Below are 18,851 nucleotides of genomic sequence, written 5' to 3'. Positions count from 1 at the left end.
TCTGGCATTGACACCGATGTTTTTGCATGCATTTATCTGGGATATGACATCATCTATCTCCAGTCTACAACACAGTCCTTCCAACAGTTCCAAGAAGGCTCCACACCCATTTGCACTACTCAGGTGACCCTGATGACACAGATAAACCTCCAGGTGGCCTCAATGACTCTCTAAAAGAATGCAAATGACCAGCTGTCTGTAAGGAGTATAAAAATTGTTCCATTCCCCACCACCCAGTCACGAGCTGAAGAAGCTTCTTGGATGAGAAGCGAAATGTCTTTAAAGAAAAAGAAGAAAGTCCAGTTGCCTCATGAAAAAAGCATTATGGGGATTCATCTGATGTGCCATCTAGAAAACATGCCCTCTTACATACTGCACAGAAAAGAGAAGTGCACCTGTGTCCTCAGGACTCTGCCCTCCAATCTTCGTGCCTTGTAGCAGAAAATGGGAAGGAGAGTAAGAATTAAGTCTAGGTTTTTATTAACAGGAAAAGAAAAAAATTGTGAGCTCTTCTCGGGCATTTGTTCAGAAACTAGCCACACTGAAGCTAAGAGAGCTTATTTATGAGACATTTGAAATCTCCAAATTTGTGTATTTCCAAATTTGGTACTAATTGCACTTTCTTATGCATGTAAATGTTTGTAGATCAAGAAAGCTTTTTATGTTTGTGTAGTTGTGCTTCTTTCATGCCATATATACATAGGGATTTTTTTAGTATGTGATATTTATGCACATATTCACAAATACAACCAATCACACGTGACCTTCACCCCCTTTTCCCCATGCACCCCATTTTTGATTTGCCAGTACAGTATTATACAATGGAGTGAAGCTTTGCAATGAGTAAGTATTGCAGGGATTGAAAGAGTTATGTGTTATCCTTTTTAAACATGGCTACCTCTGCATGTTGGCTTTAAGAATTTTTACAGTTGAACATTTTAGTATTAAATTTTGGCGAACAAACAGGTCTGTAATACTTTAACATTTGACAGAGTACCTTTTAAAACTAAAAGTAGCTTAATCGGGAGGTGCCTTCTTGGACTGACCTGCATGTACCTCCATTTGTTAGTGGATTCTTTTCAAAAGTTTTTTTTTGAAAACAAGTATTGTTGTGTTGCAAGAATAACAGCTGACATAGTTAATGTCTTGTATATGCAGGCTATTCTTCAGGTAGAGGACAAAGAAGTGCTTGCATCACAATTGTTGGTGCTGGCTGGACAGAGGCTGGCCTATGCCTTACTGCACACTCAAACAAAAGAAGGCATGGAGCTGTTGGCCAGACTACCTCCAACACTTTGCACTTGGCTTAAAGCTATGGTAAGATCCACTGCCTCTTAAACATATTGCACCATAAGAATCAGTGTATTCAGAAAACCTTAAATCTAAGAAATTGATAAGTACTTTTGTTTATTAGTGCTGTACACACACAAAAAAATGAAATTGATGGGAAAAGATTTCTTACATGAAAATGAAAATAGAGTAATATATGTTGCTCAGCAGCAGGAAAGCAGGGTCAGCATGCTAACCTAGATGGACAATATAGGAACCAACACAACAATTACACCAGTATTTCCCTAATAGCATGCTCTGCTTAAATATTAACAGTCTATATGAAGTGGAATATGAACTTTGCTATGGAAGCATAAGAGAGAGTGTGTAATTTATTTCTGAGAATTTAATGAGTTGTTTATACAGTATACAAAGTACGCTCAACATTTGGCATATTTTTTTGGAACAAGGATGGTGCAAAGGATGGAGATGGCTTAGTTCATTTAATCTATGTTATTGTACAAATGTATTGAACAATGCACACAGACATCTTCATATTGAGTCTAAATGATACCTATAGCAGTTGGAAGAGGGGCTTTATTTCACTTCAGTGCACTGCACAAAAGAGATAAGAATTGATGACATATATACAGTTAATCTAAGGGTAGGGTGGGCAGTCTTTTTTGAGATGGTTTTTCCTATAATCTCAGAATTAACTCCAGAAGTAAACTGGTGAGGTTGTGTTCCATAACTATAGTTTCCCTGTCTTAGCTGATCACACTTCCACATAAAGCATGAAGCCTGCAGTCATTCATCTTTTATCTTCTAAGAATGGCTGTGGCAGGGCTGAAAATTCTTGGAAATGATCCTAAAGCTACAGCAGTGGTTATCTGCAATATTCCTCACTGAATTCATAAAACTAGTTTACAGGGCTGTTCCTAATCATGAATAGAGATTCTCTTAAATCTATCAGTTGGGTTTTAGAAATTATTTGACATGTCTGTTTCTAGTAGAGAAGTCTAAAGATTGTCTCAATTCTCTCTGCAGGATCCACAAGATGTTAAAAATGTAGAAGTGCCAATTACCACAACTGCTAAATTAGTAAATAAAGTGATAGAACACCTACCAGAAAACCATGGGCAGTACAGTGTTGCTTTGCATCTAATTGAAGCTGTGGAAGGAATGTCATGACAACAAGACTAAAACTGAAGCACGGTGACTAGAAAGGTCTCTAATAAAAGTGAAGATTGTATATAAGAACCAGAATCATCTTGATGAAACAGTCTCAAGCATCTTTGGTAATCTAACAGCTCAAGAGTTTAGGAGATGATAAATAGATGTGAAGATCTACCTTTGGTGGATAATACCAACAGTGTGTATATTTGTGTATAACTCTAAATATTTATTTCTAATACCAAGCATTTGTGTAATAGTTTGCTTAAGAACAATTTAGCGCTGTTCAAATTAACATGTTAAGAATTTCCTGTGTGGTAGAAAATAGACTGCTTTTTAAATGTTAAAGCAAGATGAATTCAATCAGAAGCCAAGAAATCAGAGCTCTTACATATTATGTATGCTGGTTAGGTAATACTTCTTCAAAGTGATAGCCTAATTACATTTAATCAAGAGGCAATTAGCCACTAAGTTACAGCATTGAAGGATGACTTTCTACAATTACATTATGGCTGAATTTTCACTATAAAAACAGTATCAACTTATGAAGAGCAAGTCGTCCAGTGGGAAAAAATATCATTGTAGAACAAAAAGAAAGATGCTGCCTCTTCATGTTTTAAGTATCAATTAAAATCTGGAATCTAGTTTTAGTTTATCACTTCTGTAAAAGCATTGGTCTCATTTGTAACAACTTTCCTTGCTGTACAGCAGGGGTCTTCAAACTTGGCCCTTTTATTTCAACTCCCAGAATTCCTCAGCCAGCAATGTTCAAAAGTCATAAAAGGGCCAAGTTTGAATACCCCTGCAATACAGCTTACTGTAATTTGGTATAGTCAAATGTCTTCCCTATGTTGAATTTTATATTTGCCCCACAACTATTCCAATATCTGACACTGTTAACACTGAGAAATTGGACTGATTTTAAGAAATATGGCTTAACTTAAAATCCCTAACCAGCATGCTGGATGGGGAACTCTGGGAGTTGAAGTCTGTGTATCTAAAGTTGCCAAGTTTGAAAAGCCTTGGTCGAGGGAGTGCTGAAGTTAGCATAGAATAGTTGAAGCAACTGGGTAGCTTTGGTCTGAAAAAAAAAAGAGGCTATAGTAGTCCTTCAGTTATTGTAACTGAGTTGTTTGAAATTCAATGGGACTGGGAGATAGAACCAAACTTATGAAAATCCTTCCATTTGTCTGTTGTAAAGGGTGAGTGGAGACTTTGTAAAAAAGTGTATCATTTTTAAAATGTTAGCAATCACAGTGAGTAATTAATTGAATACTGAACTCTCACCTGTTCTGTAGAAAATTGTTGACAACTGGATCAGATGAGTTTCTCATTAAAAGGCTGCTACAATTTTCAAAACTAAAGGAAGAGCCATCCACCCATACCTATCACTATACAGTTGCAAACAGTTACTTAAGAAAGTAATTTCTTAATTATGATTGAGAAATCTAGACCAGGATGAAAGTTCCACATACTTTTTTCTTATTGATACGTGATCTGCGTGGGGAAGGGGGGAGGGGTTGATTGTGTTGGAAGTAACTATAGAAAAAAGGTTCATGCAGGTCCATGAACTGCAATAAAGCTGCACCACTAAGTGCTAAAGTCTAAAGTCAACCGAACTAAAAAAGCCAGCTTATTCATGGATCTGAATTCCTCCTGTGCCACTTTTCAGACTTAGAAAGAAAAAGACTGTCAGGCATTGTAGTAAGCAGTTTATTAAGTGTACTAAGCTTAAATATATACACGTGAATTTTAAAGTTAGCTTTCCAGCTCTCGGAGAAACAACATGTTGGTTTCTGTGTAGATACTTCTATATTCCAGGTTTTCACAAAATATGAATCTTGCTTTAGCAGGCCCGACTATTTGACCGCTATGAGAACAGGCATCATTTCTCACCAAGTATTTGCATACAGCGTGCACATGGAGTCTCTGCTGAATCAGCAGTGTATTTTCGACAACGAGGGCACTTTGATTTGGCAGCTGGTAGAACAATGACTTTATAGGCAGACTCCTCTCGGATATCGCCACCTATTTCAGAAGAGATTCAAATTAATCCCGCATTAAAGCCCTTTTTTCGCTGACTTATCTCTAAATCAAGGGAAGTCCTCCTATAGTTCTATCATCACATGGCCCAAACACTTTCAATATGTGGATGTGTAACAAAAGTCTACTTACCTTCTAAGTTTATCAGAAATGTGCCTTTAATCATATCGTCAGTATTCACATCTCTAGGTACTTCAGTCAGCAGCATTGTCTGTGATGCCATCATGATTTCATTTAACTGAGATGTACTAGAGCACTCCTCAGGTTGCAGCACCTAATGATAAGTTACCATGCTGACTAGTTTTTGAAAAGGGTACAGATGCAAACAAGTCTATGACAGTTCTCATTAAGATAATAAGCTAGGACTGGTTTACCATACTTGAGCCATAATGTGATTTGGTAGCAATACATGCCAACTTAAGTCTACTATGGCTTCCTCCGACTGAACACTGAACGTTAAATTCAAGCTTAATACTATGATATTGGATGTACGCAGAGGACTTTATTATAATTTTAATTTATGGTGATGGTATACCCTTATTTACAATTCAAGAACTCCAAGACATGATATAACTACATCATGTTGGTCTGTAATTGTAGATATACACTAGACTAGGGCTCTACAGTCCCAATACACAGTCATTTTACAAACACAGGGTTATCTGAATCCTCAAATACTTTGCCTCTATTTCAATAAACTAAAAGCATCAAATAAAAATGTAGTGGAGGAAATCGTGGTTACAAACAATAAGAGTCCAAAGTTGAAGATTACTGAACTGCATATCCTGTCCCCTAAAAGTAGAAAAGCCAGCAAAAAAAACAATGGAAGTCAAAGGAGGTCTCTGGGGCAAGAAAACCAAAAACTTTTGAACTCAAGATCATAGAATCATAGGGTTGAAATTGAGCAAATAAAATTATTCTACATCTTGTCTTTGAATTCTATATCTTGCTTATCAAAATCTGACAAATGAATCTGATAAATGAAGGTTTCTATCTCTGAGTCAGACCATTACAGGTAGTTTTCAACTTATGACCATTCTTTAATGACCATTCAGTTACTGTAGTGCTAAAAGTGACTTTGAACCAATCCTTGCACTTACCACCAGCACAATGTCTCAATGGTCACATGATCAAAATTTAGGCACTTGGCAACCTGCTTGTATTTATGATGCTTGCAGTATTCTGGGATTGCACAATTATCATTTGGGACCTTCCCAGCAAAGCCAACCAGCAAAGTCGATGGGGGAAGGCGGCCCCAGTAAAAAAAGACATAAAATTGGGCAGCATCAGTTAGTGACAGAAGTTCTGATCCCAATTGTGGTCATAAGTCAAGGGTTTACCTGCAATTAACTTTGAATATCCCTTTATATTCCAAGTCTTTCTGAATTAAGGCTTTTATAAATGGCTTTTGTTTTCTTAAACATTTCAAAATTAAACTACTAGTTACGATGTAATATTAGGTTATGATTTTTCTGCTTACCTCCATTAATTCAAAGAACAGCCCAGGCTCAATCACCAGAATCACCTGATATTCTGCAGCATTTTTGCCTGCAATAAAGCCAAGGAAATCATCTCTCATTGTGCATGCTCCATCCACTGCTTCTTTCAAGCCTGGCTTCTTCCAGACAGCACTTGTGGTCATCCATCCGGAACGAAACACGCTATCTGACTCTTGCAAAAGAGAAGGGTGGGGAAAACAAATGCATTAGATAGCTCTGTAATAGTTACAGCATTGTACTATATAAAGCTAACAATAAGTAACTGCATGGACAATTACTTTATTAAAGTAGTAGTGTGACTAGAAGGGAAGCACAAGGGAGTATCTTGTCCCTTATTACGATAGTGGAAAGGATTGCTTCAACACTGAGCTGTCAGACATCATTTCATATAAATTCTTTTTAAAAATGTGTACATGCAGATTTCATGCTACAGCTAAGAATTTTAATGACTAATTTAATTAATTTAATTAATACTTATTGATCGTTCTATTTTTTACAACACAAGTGTAAATTATATGACTAACGAATTCAACACATTATGAGGTTTATGTGAAGAATATCTAGACTGGATGCAGAGTGTCTGTTTTCTTAACCGTTTTATAACTCATACCTTTTCTGTATGGAATATACTGGAACACCTCTTCAGACAGATGTGGAAGGATAGGTGCAAAAGAACGAACCACTGTATCCAAAACTGCAGCCAAGGCTGTTTGACACGAACGGCGTTTAGGATCTTTTTCCTCTTCACAATAAAGTCTGGATTTTAGGAAGGAAAATAATTGGGGAAACAATTTCTAAACATTAAACACTGTTGGAATAATTTATGTGTATCAAAATACATGTGAGCTGAAGAAACTAGCTGTTTATGTTAGTAACAAAATAATCCATCTCACTCTGTATATTCAGGAAGAATTTATCTTGGGGACAAGCAGTACAGAGCATGCATTTTTCATTTTTTGAGACTTCCTTATCTGATAAGGGGATACAAAAGTTCACATACCTGTCCTTAATTATACTAAAATAAAAACTGGAGAGATCTTTACTACAAAAGGCTTGAAGTAATCGTATGACTTTTCCATAGTCATGTTCCTTATATGCCTGTGTAACCTAAGGAATAAAGGAGAAGAAAACAACAGGTAATTAAAAATGCAAGTAATTGATTCCAAAGAAAAATAAAGATGGAAATAGGAACACCAGAAATTAGAGTATAATTAGTATCTTTAATGAGAATCAAAACTACTGACAGATGCAGCTAGTTAATCCCAAAGGTGCTTTTACAAGAGGCAACCGGACTTACTTTTTTTCCCTTGAAGCTGTTTCGCCTCTTGCCTTCCTGGATAAGAGGCAAAACGTCTTCAAGGAGAATCAAAGAAAGTCCAGTTGTCTCTTTGGGACTACCATGACCTGGATGACTTGAGAATCTCCATAGACATTAGCTAATTAATCATTTTTGCCCTTTCATACTACTCAAAGCAATACAAGACCAACCATTTATTGTCCTTCTCCTCCATACTATTCTGTCCCAAGATTTCTCCAGTCCTGTAACTGTCTCCTTTCTTATAATAAAATTAGGTTTTGACAGTCCATCTCTACTCCTTCCAAGATATAATAGTGGTTTAGATTGCCCATGCTTTGTTTTCAGCATCTTCAAAGGAAGAAAGGTGATGTCTAACTGAAGCATTGCCAAAGTAGTCAGTCTTGGCTATGCAGGACCTAATTCAGCAAACATCCACAGTAAAAGATAGGATGCTAGTAGTTAGATGCGGCTCTCTGAAGACATGCCTTCTACCTGCAATTTCCTTCTCTACTGTAATTTCCTTCTCTATTCACATTTTGCTAATGGATTTGGTAAGCATAATGTTAAGGTTTTCTACTTGGTAAAATGTTTACTAAAGGTGAAGAAATGAATGGAGAAACTTTACATATACAAATGCTGGCAGAAAAGTAGCAGGTAGTAGTGGTCTACTGCAGAGGTCCCCAACTTTTGGGGCACCACAGACCAGAGAGTGTGATTTTGTGTGCTACCTGCATCCTATGGATGAGGTTTTGCTTGTTTGTGCGGCCCAGTTGCTGGCATGCTGCGGCCTGGTACCGGTTCATGGACCGGGGATTGGGGACCCCTGGTCTACTGGACAGGATTTTCTTAAGCCGCAAGTTGATATCTTTAACAGTTCTAGTACAATAATACAACAGTTAAAAGAGTTCTTTTCTTCAACAATGTATCTATCCAGTTCACAAATTAAAACGCTCTGTGCTACAAGTGTCCATAGTCCCAGCCATTCCCTAGTCATCTAGTGCTTACCTTTGTAGTGAAGCCATGCAGTAGATGGAGTATGTACTGGTCTATCAGATACATCTCTGATGTGGGGATTGAGTCTGTCTCAGGGCTGAAGCCAGCCAGATTGCCCAACAAAAAACGAAGTATATTTCGAAGCTATCAACAAATTCCAAAGATAGTTTGTGAAATTCAAGTAATTTTTGAAAAGCTTTTACCATCAATATAGCCATGTATTTCAAATATGCTATTTATTTTGGGAGGCAAAAAAAAAAAAAGAGATCATTCAGACAGGTTCTTCTACCACAAGATTTGTTTTGAGATTTAGGGTGAGATGGATAATGGAAGTATTTAGAACTTTTCTGGAAATCATCCAGGAGAGTTGCTGGATGAGATGATTCCCAATAGCCACCATATTTCTTCCAGTTCTTTCACCAGTCTCTTCTCCAAAGATTTGGTTTGCAGTGATATAGAAAGGGGAGATTCCTAATGAGTAAAGCTGTCTTAATTCCCATTAATAACGAGTAAGTCCTTTGATTATAATTCAACACTGCGACAGGTCTATTACACTTCAGGCCTAAATACAGGCAACATATAGTTCAATATTTTTATACCAACAACTAGTGAAATTTGCAGCTTAAGAACGTCATACATTGAATACTGCATGAAGAAGGAACAGACAGACAAGGGGAACTTCCCTGGCTGGCTTGTGATATCTAGCTGTAAAGACGCATTAAAGTCCCTGTTCCAAAAAGCAAATCCAGGGGACAATTATTCTAACAAAAACCACGAAGGGCAAGAGTCAGTTTGTGCTTAAAAGAAATAAGAGTAGAAACCAGAAGATCCTAATTTCTAATCTGGCCTTAGATATAAATGTTAGCTGGCAGACTTGGGCCAGACACTTTCTCCCTGCCCTAGGAAGGAGACAATGGCAAATCTAAAGCTCACCACTTCTGAAATGTTGCTAATAAAATTCCAAGCAGTTGTCCATGTATTTGCTAAGAGTTAACTTGAAGGTACAGATAAATAAATACAACCATGATGGGTGACGTCATTACTATTATCTTATCATATGAAGATATACAAGTGAAAACTTCCAATGGCAAAGGAAGGGAAAACTACTATTGAGATATTATGGAGACACCTTCTTTCCTGACTACACATTCCAGAAAGCTGAACTATTTCTGTAGTGGCTCCTACTTAGGAAAAGGCATCAGAGTGTTTGCTTACCTTGTTAATATCATCACGAGCAGAACTGAGCACAGTAGGTCCAATTTGCACTTCTGTGTAAACATTGGACTCAGCCACCCACCAGCGTAAAGTATCAGCCCCGTATGGTGGCTCAGTGCTGTGGTCCTGTACATTGACAAGAATGGAGAGGAAACACCTTTCAGTGCTGGTAAACTGCTCAATGAGCCCCTGTTCTCCAAAATAAACTCAACATATTATTTTATACATTGCACCAAAGTTGGCCATAAAGACAGAGGAATGTAGAGAGCCTGTCAAGAATCATCGAAAAATAAATCTCTGAGAAGGTATTTGTTGGGCAACTCGTGTGAAAGTAAAATGCCGAACAATGTAACTCTACAAAGTATGACTGATGCACCCCCCCAAAAAAAGCTGCTCATGTTATTTACTGGATTAGATTTTTATCTCACCTTTATTATTTTATAAGTAATTCAAAGCCGTAACTGTACATAATATTCTCCCCTCTTATTTTCTCCATAACATCTGCTCTGTGAGGTGGGTTAGGCTGAGAGTGATTTGCCCAAGGTCACCCAGCTGGGTTTCCTACCTAAGATCAGACTAGAACTACACCAAACTGGCTGCCTGATGCAAAGTGAGAAGGAGGGGAAGGTCCAACCATGTTTGCTATTTGAACAACCTTGACTTCAGTCGAGGGATACTGCCAGAAAACAAGTGTCCTGCTTGCTGCTCTGTAAAATATCATACACGTGCACATGTGCACACATATTCTCATATCCTAGCAAATAGAAACAATACGGCACTGTGATAAAGTGATAGACAGGCTCAGATTCTTGGCCCTGGAAGATCACTGGATAACTTTGGAACAGTCACTCTCTCTTGACCCACACCTACTTCACGGGATTTTTCAATGGAAAAATTGAAGGGAACACTACGTATGCTGAGTTGAGCTCCTCTACAATAAAATGAATAAAGCAATAAACAGCTGCTGATGTAACTGCTTGAGGATGGCTTCCTCCTGATGTCTAACGTTAATAGAAAAGAAGCAACAGTTCAGGAGGGGATTCTGAAGTGCAGTTTTCATGATCTATAAATGTCTCCCAGATAATCTTATTGAAAAACAAAACCTATAAATCCTTAATGCCAACCAGGTTGGCTAATAGTGATATGAAGCTCAAGTCCAGCATCTAGGGATTGAAGACTGAGAAAAACTTATATATAAAGCATTTCCTACATATTAATATCAGTCTCACAGGTAAAACTGAATTTTAAAATTAGGACTGACTCTTTGGGAACAAAGTTGATCAAGAGCCCTAGCCCTAAACCTTACCAGATACAGTAGTAAGTACAGACAAGATAGCAGAAGCCCACTGAGGAGAAAAAAAGTCCTCCTTTTGTTTCCTTTATGGCTGATTGGCACATAAGACTAAACCATATTTATTTGTATTACCCTCCCATTTCCCCCCACAACATCTTTATAGGGTAGGTGAGACTAAGAGAAAGTGACTAGTTCAAAATTACCCAGTGAACTTCCCTGGCTGTGGGTGGACTTGAACCTTGGTATTTTATTGGTAGGCTAACAGCTCAATCACTGTACTTTACTGCGTTAAGTCATTCCAACTCACCAAAACAACCATCTTACCTTTCCCACCAGCACAGTCACTTCTACTTGAGCCAGGCACAAAGGGCCCCATAGGTTTGTGCAAATGAAATGCTACAAAGGTCCTCAAAGCAATCCTGCCTGTTGATCTGTTTTTTTTTACTCATCTAGTGCAGAGTAAATTCATTCACAAAGTTCTTAAAGGTGAACAAACTATGGCAATACACACTGTTGTTGAGTCCTGGTTTGCCACTAGTTTAGCTGAACACTTTGTTTTATGTGGCATAGGAATGAAAGATGCAGAAAAAGGAAGCCAGTATCTACACAGAAATTTAAAAAAAACAAAACCCTGTGCATTGGGTGTTAACAACATAGACCGACACCTGGTTGAAAAAAAAAAAAAAGCTCCAGCTAAGGTTAAAGCTATCAGGCCTGGCAGCTTCTCTTCCCCACATAGCAACCACTCATAAGCAAACTGAGCAGCAATAAAACTGTTCACTTTTATTACTATTGGTTTCTATAGCTGATGCTCTCAGGTCTATGAGCAAATGATTGTTTGAGGATATATAAGGAAGTTTGCCAGTAAAAAAAATCTAACTCAAGGGATATGTGGGGCAGGAATTTATCTTTTCATCAGGAGCTTTGGACTTTTCCTGCGTGGCAATGAGAGCAAAATCAAAAGCTTCTGAAGTTAATAAATTATGTTACATGCATCATCCACATTTTAAACTACCAAGACCAAAAATCTGTTGTATATTGCTTTCCAGGCATACTAAGACTATTCATTTGGCTATTGTTTCTGATTTGCAAAAATCTCCATGACCACAAGATAGCAAAAAACAGATATTTATGCCCCAAAGTGTAGCACTGTGCTGCCATCTAATGGCTTGATGGAATTTTGCAATCTTTACATGGTTAACTCTACTACCGTATTAAAATTAGAAAATATATTGAGCTGCCCAAAGTATTATTTTGCCAATAATAATGGGAGAAGGGGAGCAGGATTTAATGCCAAAAAGATATTTCCAGGAAGGAAATAACTAAAGCCAAACTGAACCAATAGTCTGCATTTCCAGATGGCAAGTAGAACTATGTAATTACTTACACTGCCTCCATTGATGACAACATCTGGATCAACCACATTGCCGACAGATTTAGACATCTTTTCTCCTTTTTCGCCAACAGTGAATCCATGAACAATAAGAGTCCTAGAAGAAAGACCTCTGGGTAATCCCATGCTTCCTTTAGATTTCTTCTACATACATTCTTAAAAGACAGTGTATATTACCATAGCTGCCCCAAAACTCATCCACCAGGTTACCTATATGGTGCCTTTTTTCGTGTTGCTACGCTAATCAAGAGGGACGACTGGAACCAACCTCCCAGCTGGTCTTTTCCTTCCAAGTATACATCAGCTCTTTCACCTGTATCTAAAAACATAAGCAACGTAGTATTTGTATTTGAGATTCTTAAAAATTCTGAATATCTACTTACTTCAGTGTTGAATCAGCTAAAGTGGAAATCATCTAACAGAAATATGGCAACGTTTACTATAGTACTCTGTTACTCAAATGGCAATTCTGAAGTGTTTATAATGGATTTAATTTCTTTTTTTTAAAAAAATCAGAATTTTGTCGCTGTTAGGCAAACTTAATTTATAGACTCTTATACCTAATAATTATGTTATATTATTGACTTGCCAGATCAATACAGCTTACAACTGCGAACATAATAGAAGGAAAGAAGACAGAACCTTTGACAAATGCAGCTACTGTACCCCTGAAGCTCTAGGAAAGAAAAATCGGAATTTTTCCTTTCTACAAAGCTACTAGAAGCAAATGCTCCTTATAAATCTGCTCACCATAATTAATCAAATTCCATATAAAGTTGTAAGACTGCCTTTCCCTCTAATACTTCAATTAATTTTACAAAAATTATATATTTAGATCTAGCTGTAATTTGCATTTATTGTGGTAAAAATAATTGTTTATTAATAAAAATTCTGAATCAGTGTTATGAAATCTATTGAATATTTAAAGGAATACATTTTTCTTCTCAATCATAATTTGTAAGTCACTTGACTATATTTATGATTATTTTAACATGATGCATTGTTTTAGCACAATTATACTGGTAATAATTCTGACAGGGTAATGAGATGCAAGCCACTGATTGATAAGAAAAAATATTCTTTTAAACAATCATGGATATATTGATTTAATGAATAATATAAAGAATCTCTGTCAAGTATGTGATTCTTTATGTTTGTTCTCTGTCATGCATTGTTCCTTGATATTCAAATATAATACAGTGATAAAAATAATGAATGCATCCAGGCATTGTTATGAAAACTTTACACCATTTCCCTGTCTTTCCAAAATATTGGATCCAATATCTATTCTTACAAATACCTCATTTGAGATTGAAAAATCTAATGTAAATGGAGAATGTTTTTTGTTAAATTGCATATATTGTGCTGCTTAACTTAGATGCTACATTCTTCTCCAACAAACATCTTGCAGTTTATCAAAGATCACAAGCTTTAACAATTGATAAAGCTAATTAGGGTTATTATTTACAGTTAGAGGGCATAGGTCTTTAAAATCCTTTTCTGTTGTTATTTGAGCAATGTACTGTGTATCTTTGATAAGAGACTTTAACCCATAGATTAAACACTGTGTTTTAATGGCAAGTACAATTATCTAGGCCTTTTCCTTTAAATACCCTGTCAGCAGTAAAGGTAGGCATTGTAAAACAGTATTTTTTTAGTTAAACATTAGTATGATAGCTCTGCAGGAAATTAGGCTGCTGCATTTATCAGTTCTAGAAAATGATCTTGATGGTCACATGTTTTCTTTATCTGATGCTACACTGGCTTCTCCATTTTTAACTAGAGATTTGGCTTAATTTATTTATTTATTTATTTTATTTATTTTTAAAATTTATAAGCCGCCCCACTCCCGGAGGACTCTGGGCGGCTAACAATAAAAACACCATTAAACATAACAAAACAAACAGTACAAGAACAGTCATCCAGGGGTCAGATTTTATAAACCCCAGGCCTGCCGGAAAAGCCAGGTCTTAAGCAGCTTACGGAAAACCAAAAAGGTGGGAGCGCTCCTAATCTCCGGGAGGAGCTGGTTCCAAGACGTGGGCGCCATCACAGAGAAAGCCCTCCTCCGCGGCCCCGCCAAATGGCACTGCTTGGCCGACAGGACCTGAAGGAGGCTCAGCCTGTGGGATCTAACTGGACGAAGGGAACTATGAGGTAGTAGGCGGTCTCGCAAATAGCCTGGCCCTGAGCCAATAGGGCTTTAAAGGTAATAACCAACACCTTGAATTGGACCCAGAGACCAATAGGCAACCAGTGCAGCTCACGGAGGATAGGTGTAACGTGGGTGTATCGAGGAGCACCCACTATCACTCGCGCGGCTGCATTCTGGACCAACTGTAGTCTCTGAATACTTTTCAAGGGTAGCCCCATGTAGAGCGCGTTGCAGTAGTCCAGACGTGAGGTGACAAGGGCATGAATGACTGTAAGGAGAGCCTTCCGGTCCAGGTAGGGTCGCAACTGGTGCAACAGATGAACTTGTGCAAAGGTTCTCCCAGCCACAGCCGTCAAATGATGTTCCAAATTCAGCTGTGGATCAAGGAGGACACCCGCTCCGAAGGGGGTATATTTTCCCCCGCAAGAGTCAACACTGGACAGTCGGCATGATTCTTGGGAGGCAACATCCAAAGCCACTCGGTCTTGTCAGGATTGAGCCTGAGTCTGTTAACCCCCATCCAGACCCTCACGGCTTCGAGGCAATGGCCCATCACATCGGCCGCTTCACTGAGAGAGCTCGGGGAGGAGATATATAACTGGGTATCATCAGCATACTGATGAAACCTCACCCCGTGCTGTCTGATGATCTCACCCAGAGGCTTCATATAAATGTTAAATAGGAGGGGGGAGAGGGCCGACCCCTGTGGCACACCGCATTCAAGGGGCCTCGGGGTTGACCTCTGCCCTCCCACCAATACCGATTGCGACCAGCCAGAGAGGTAGGAGGAGAACCACCGTAAAACGGTGCCTCCCACTCCCACCCCTTCAAGTCGTCGCAAAAGGATACCATGATCGATGGTATCAAACTCAAATTATGAAGTTTTAGTAGCTCATAATCTTGCATTAAAATTTCAGTTTGCGACTTTCATACAGGTAGATCAAAAGCAGCATGCTGCTTTGCAAGAAAGCCCAACTGTATAAATATATTCCAACTACTAAATCAATTCTAAGTTCAATTCATGTGCATGCACACATGACTGTGTGCATTGATCGTGACTGAGGATCAAGAAAAATATCCTTTGAAGTAACAAGTGGCACAGAGTCCAAGTGAACAATTATTTAACCACGAGCCAGCAATGTGTAGCAGCAGCCAAAAAAGCTAATACAATTCTGGGTTGTATAAACACAGGCATAGAATCAAGATCATGTGAGGTATTAGTATCGCTTTATAAAACCCTAGTAAGACCACATGTGGAATACTGCAGCCAATTTTAGTCACTATATTTATTTATGAGACTTATATACCGCTTTAAGTGCAAGCACTCTCTAAGCGGTGTACACCAGTAAGCAATGTATATATATATATTTACATTGCCCCCAACAATCTGGGTCCTCATTTTACCTACCCCGGAAGGATGGAAGCTGAGTCAACCTTGAGCCGGTGAGATTTGAACCGCTGACCTGCTGAACACAGTCAGCTAAAGTGGCCTGCAGTACTGCACTCTAACTGCTGCGCCACCTCGGCTCAACTGCTGCGCCACCTCGGCTCTATATCACAAAAAAGATGTTGAGAGTTTGGAAAAAATTCAGAGAAGAGCAACTAAGATTATCAAAGGCCTGGAGAGTAAAACATATGAAGAACAGCTGCAGGACTTGAGTTTGGCAAGTCTAAAGAAAAGAAGACATAGGGAGCCATGATAGCAGTATTCTAGTACTTGAGGGGCTGCCACAAAGAAGAGGGGGTTATGTTATTCACCAAAGCACCTGAAGGCAGGACAAGAAGCAACGGATGGAAACTAATGAAAGAGAGAAGCAACCTAGAACTAAGGAGAAATAAATTAGAATTAATTAATTAATTAATTAGAACAATTAATCAGTGGAACAAGCTGCTTCCAGAAGCTGTGAATTCTCCAACACTGGAAGTTTTTAAGAAGAGACTGGACAGCCATTTGTCTGAAATGGTATGGGGTTTCCTGCCTGAGCAGGGGGTTGGACTAGATGACCTCCAGGGTCCCTTCCTCTTCCTACTCATGACTACTACTACTACTGCTACTGATCAAAGAGAGAAGCAACCTGGAATTAAGGAGGCACTTCCTGACAGTGAGGATAATTAACCAGTGGAATAGGTTGCCCCCAGAAATCGTGGGCACTCCATCACTGGAGATTTTTAAGAAGAGGCTAGACAGTCACTTATCTGAGATGGTCTAGGTTCTCCTGCTTGTGCAGGGGGCTAGACTAGAAGACCTCCAAGGTCCCTTCCAGCTTATTATTCTATTCTAATGTGCAACAGAGGACAATAGTTTCATTGCTTTGCTTTGCCATCTAACACGCTTCTGCAATGTGCTACATATCCAGTTACCCCTGGCCTTGAAATAGAGCAGCTTATAGCCTGAAGAAGGCCCCAGTAGCATGAAAATGAGGAAATATGACTGATGGAATTTTCTGCACACCTTCCTATTATTCTCCTAATAAAGCACACATTTAACAGGAGATGCCATAGGCTCAGGACCAGTAATATATAACTTAATTTCATAATCCTATTTGAAGTCTCAAACACAGGTAATCTTTCGTTCTAATGATTTTATTTTGTTTGTAAATGAAAGAGGAATTCAAAGAAACCCAAATGACCAGTGAAATCTTCTAGGATGGCTCCTGTAGCACTGCTGGGAAACAACTACCTATAGCAAGGGTCCTCAACTTTGGCAACTTTTAAGACTTGTGGACTTCAACTCCCAGAATTCCTCAGCCAGCTTGAAGTCCACATGCCTTAAAGTTGCCAAGGTTGGGGACCCCTGACCTATAGGGCAGGGACTTTTAATACAGAGCTGGGCTAATGGCTGTTGCATGATCAGACAATGAACAGTCATTACCTCTCATGGCTAGAGAAGAATATCAGAGTTTTTAAGTGGTTATCACATGGCTTCTGAATGGAAAAATAAATGACCAAAATACAATGTAATGTGTGAACACCAACACCGAACCTTTCACGCTTTAGTACCTCAAATTTCATATCTTTTTGTTTCTCGGAATATGATAATAATTTTATAACATCAAGTTAAAGGACAGTGAATTTTAAACAGCTTAACAATTTCAAATCAAAGTGCAAGAAGTCCTTAGATAAATTCATTCTTGATAATACTATTGCTTCCCTGGGTTTCAAGGAAATTAAAAAAAAATAATCCAGGGCCAGCATGTTTTACAGTTCAAAAGATTGCTATCTAACATTTGTGTACTCTTGGTTTAAAGTTCAAAAGCAGTTGATGCCCTACACTAAATTCTGATTCCAACCATAAGCGATATATATTCTGAGGTTTTCGCGGGTATTTGTATGTAGGTCTTTGGTTATTCGGGTTTTCTCCCGCGTAAAATTGGAAGTGTCTTGGCGACGTTTCGACGAAGTCCCATTCGTCATCTTCAGGCTGGTGTTTTCAGCTTCGTGCTTCGAGGAGCACGAAGCTGAAAACACCAGCCTGAAGATGACGAATGGGACTTCGTCGAAACGTCGCCAAGACACTTCCAATTTTACGCGGGAGAAAACCCGAATAACCAAAGATCTACATACATACATACATACATACATACATATATAATCTTCTCCATATTCTTATTGTATTTTATTGTATTTTCAAAATTCATTGTATTGCCTGAAAATTGAGTAACACATTGTCATCTTAAAACACATTTCTCTAATTGCCACTGGATGTAGCTTAATATATTTCCGGGTCAGAGATAATCCAGTGGATCCTTTGCTAAGCACATGACCTCTAATGTCTCTTCCATTTCTATGATTCTGATTCTATAGTTACTTCATGAAGTGCAAGCCCAGCTATGTTTAAAATTTACCAGGCAATTCTGAGATATTTTTGAATTCAGAACTTCTTACCTTCTAAAACATGAGCCCAAGATGTTCCACTGTCAAACCAAATATCCAACACATCTTGTCCTTGTACATATTCCTTGATATCAGGATTAGCAGCCTGATTCAAAAATATATAAGTTAAAAACATGAATTAAAAAAATGACAACTTAAATTCTTCCATTCCTATTTCTGCGCCAAAGGACCAGTAACAGCATTATCACCAATTTTCTTAACGGCAACATGAATAAGAGAACATTGCTGTATTTTGGATGTTTATTTGTAGACACATTACAAAAATGAACCCATGTTGTTGGTTTTGTTGGCATCTTAAAAATGACCAAATTATGCAATAAACCTTCTTGGAGTACAGTCCATTGCATATGATTATGTAACTTTTTCACCTGACTGTAACTGTATACACACACACACACACAGTTGTACACATAAGATGCTTATGATATTGCCTTAAATCTCTGCTGTTTCATGATATCCCCTTTGGGTAGATCTGGGAAATCATTTTCCCAGAAATAATTGCCAATGCAGTATTCTATGTTGGCTTACATTCAAAGTACATTGGCCTATACTTTAGAACCACGGTACTTGTTGGAAAGTCCCCAGAATGTTACAGCAACATCACTTAGACTAGCTCACTACTATGA

The 18,851-nt window shown here is 38.3% G+C and overlaps 2 protein-coding genes across 3 annotated transcripts in view; one reads left to right on the top strand and one right to left on the bottom strand.

Moving 5' to 3' along the window:
* RAB3GAP2 (RAB3 GTPase activating non-catalytic protein subunit 2) overlaps positions 1–3,100 on the top strand; it is a 65,904-nt gene extending 62,804 nt beyond the window's left edge. The window contains exons 34-35 of one of the 2 annotated variants that reach the window (XM_039341621.1): positions 1,159–1,317; positions 2,317–3,100. In XM_039341621.1, coding sequence (XP_039197555.1) covers positions 1,159–1,317; positions 2,317–2,460 — 303 coding nt within the window. In that variant the 3' untranslated portion in view covers positions 2,461–3,100. The remainder of the gene's footprint in view (positions 1–1,158; positions 1,318–2,316) is intronic. The other variant, XM_039341622.1, reaches the window with a different exon arrangement.
* Positions 3,101–4,137: 1,037 nt separating this feature from the next.
* IARS2 (isoleucyl-tRNA synthetase 2, mitochondrial) overlaps positions 4,138–18,851 on the bottom strand; it is a 40,189-nt gene continuing 25,475 nt past the window's right edge. The window contains exons 14-23 of the mRNA XM_039341623.1: positions 18,217–18,310; positions 12,387–12,495; positions 12,171–12,273; positions 9,490–9,615; positions 8,287–8,418; positions 6,985–7,091; positions 6,595–6,740; positions 5,966–6,156; positions 4,618–4,759; positions 4,138–4,470 (exon numbers count right to left, since the gene is read on the bottom strand). Of these exons, the coding sequence (XP_039197557.1) occupies positions 4,328–4,470; positions 4,618–4,759; positions 5,966–6,156; positions 6,595–6,740; positions 6,985–7,091; positions 8,287–8,418; positions 9,490–9,615; positions 12,171–12,273; positions 12,387–12,495; positions 18,217–18,310 (1,293 nt within the window). The 3' untranslated portion in view covers positions 4,138–4,327. The remainder of the gene's footprint in view (positions 4,471–4,617; positions 4,760–5,965; positions 6,157–6,594; positions 6,741–6,984; positions 7,092–8,286; positions 8,419–9,489; positions 9,616–12,170; positions 12,274–12,386; positions 12,496–18,216; positions 18,311–18,851) is intronic.

The sequence above is a fragment of the Crotalus tigris genome, unplaced genomic scaffold (genome assembly GCF_016545835.1).
Source record: "Crotalus tigris isolate CLP2741 ecotype Arizona unplaced genomic scaffold, ASM1654583v1 scf7180000017771.5222438, whole genome shotgun sequence".
Lineage (NCBI taxonomy): Eukaryota > Metazoa > Chordata > Lepidosauria > Squamata > Viperidae > Crotalus > Crotalus tigris.
Note: the sequence above shows the minus strand (reverse complement) of the source record. Positions and strands in the feature narration are given on the sequence as shown.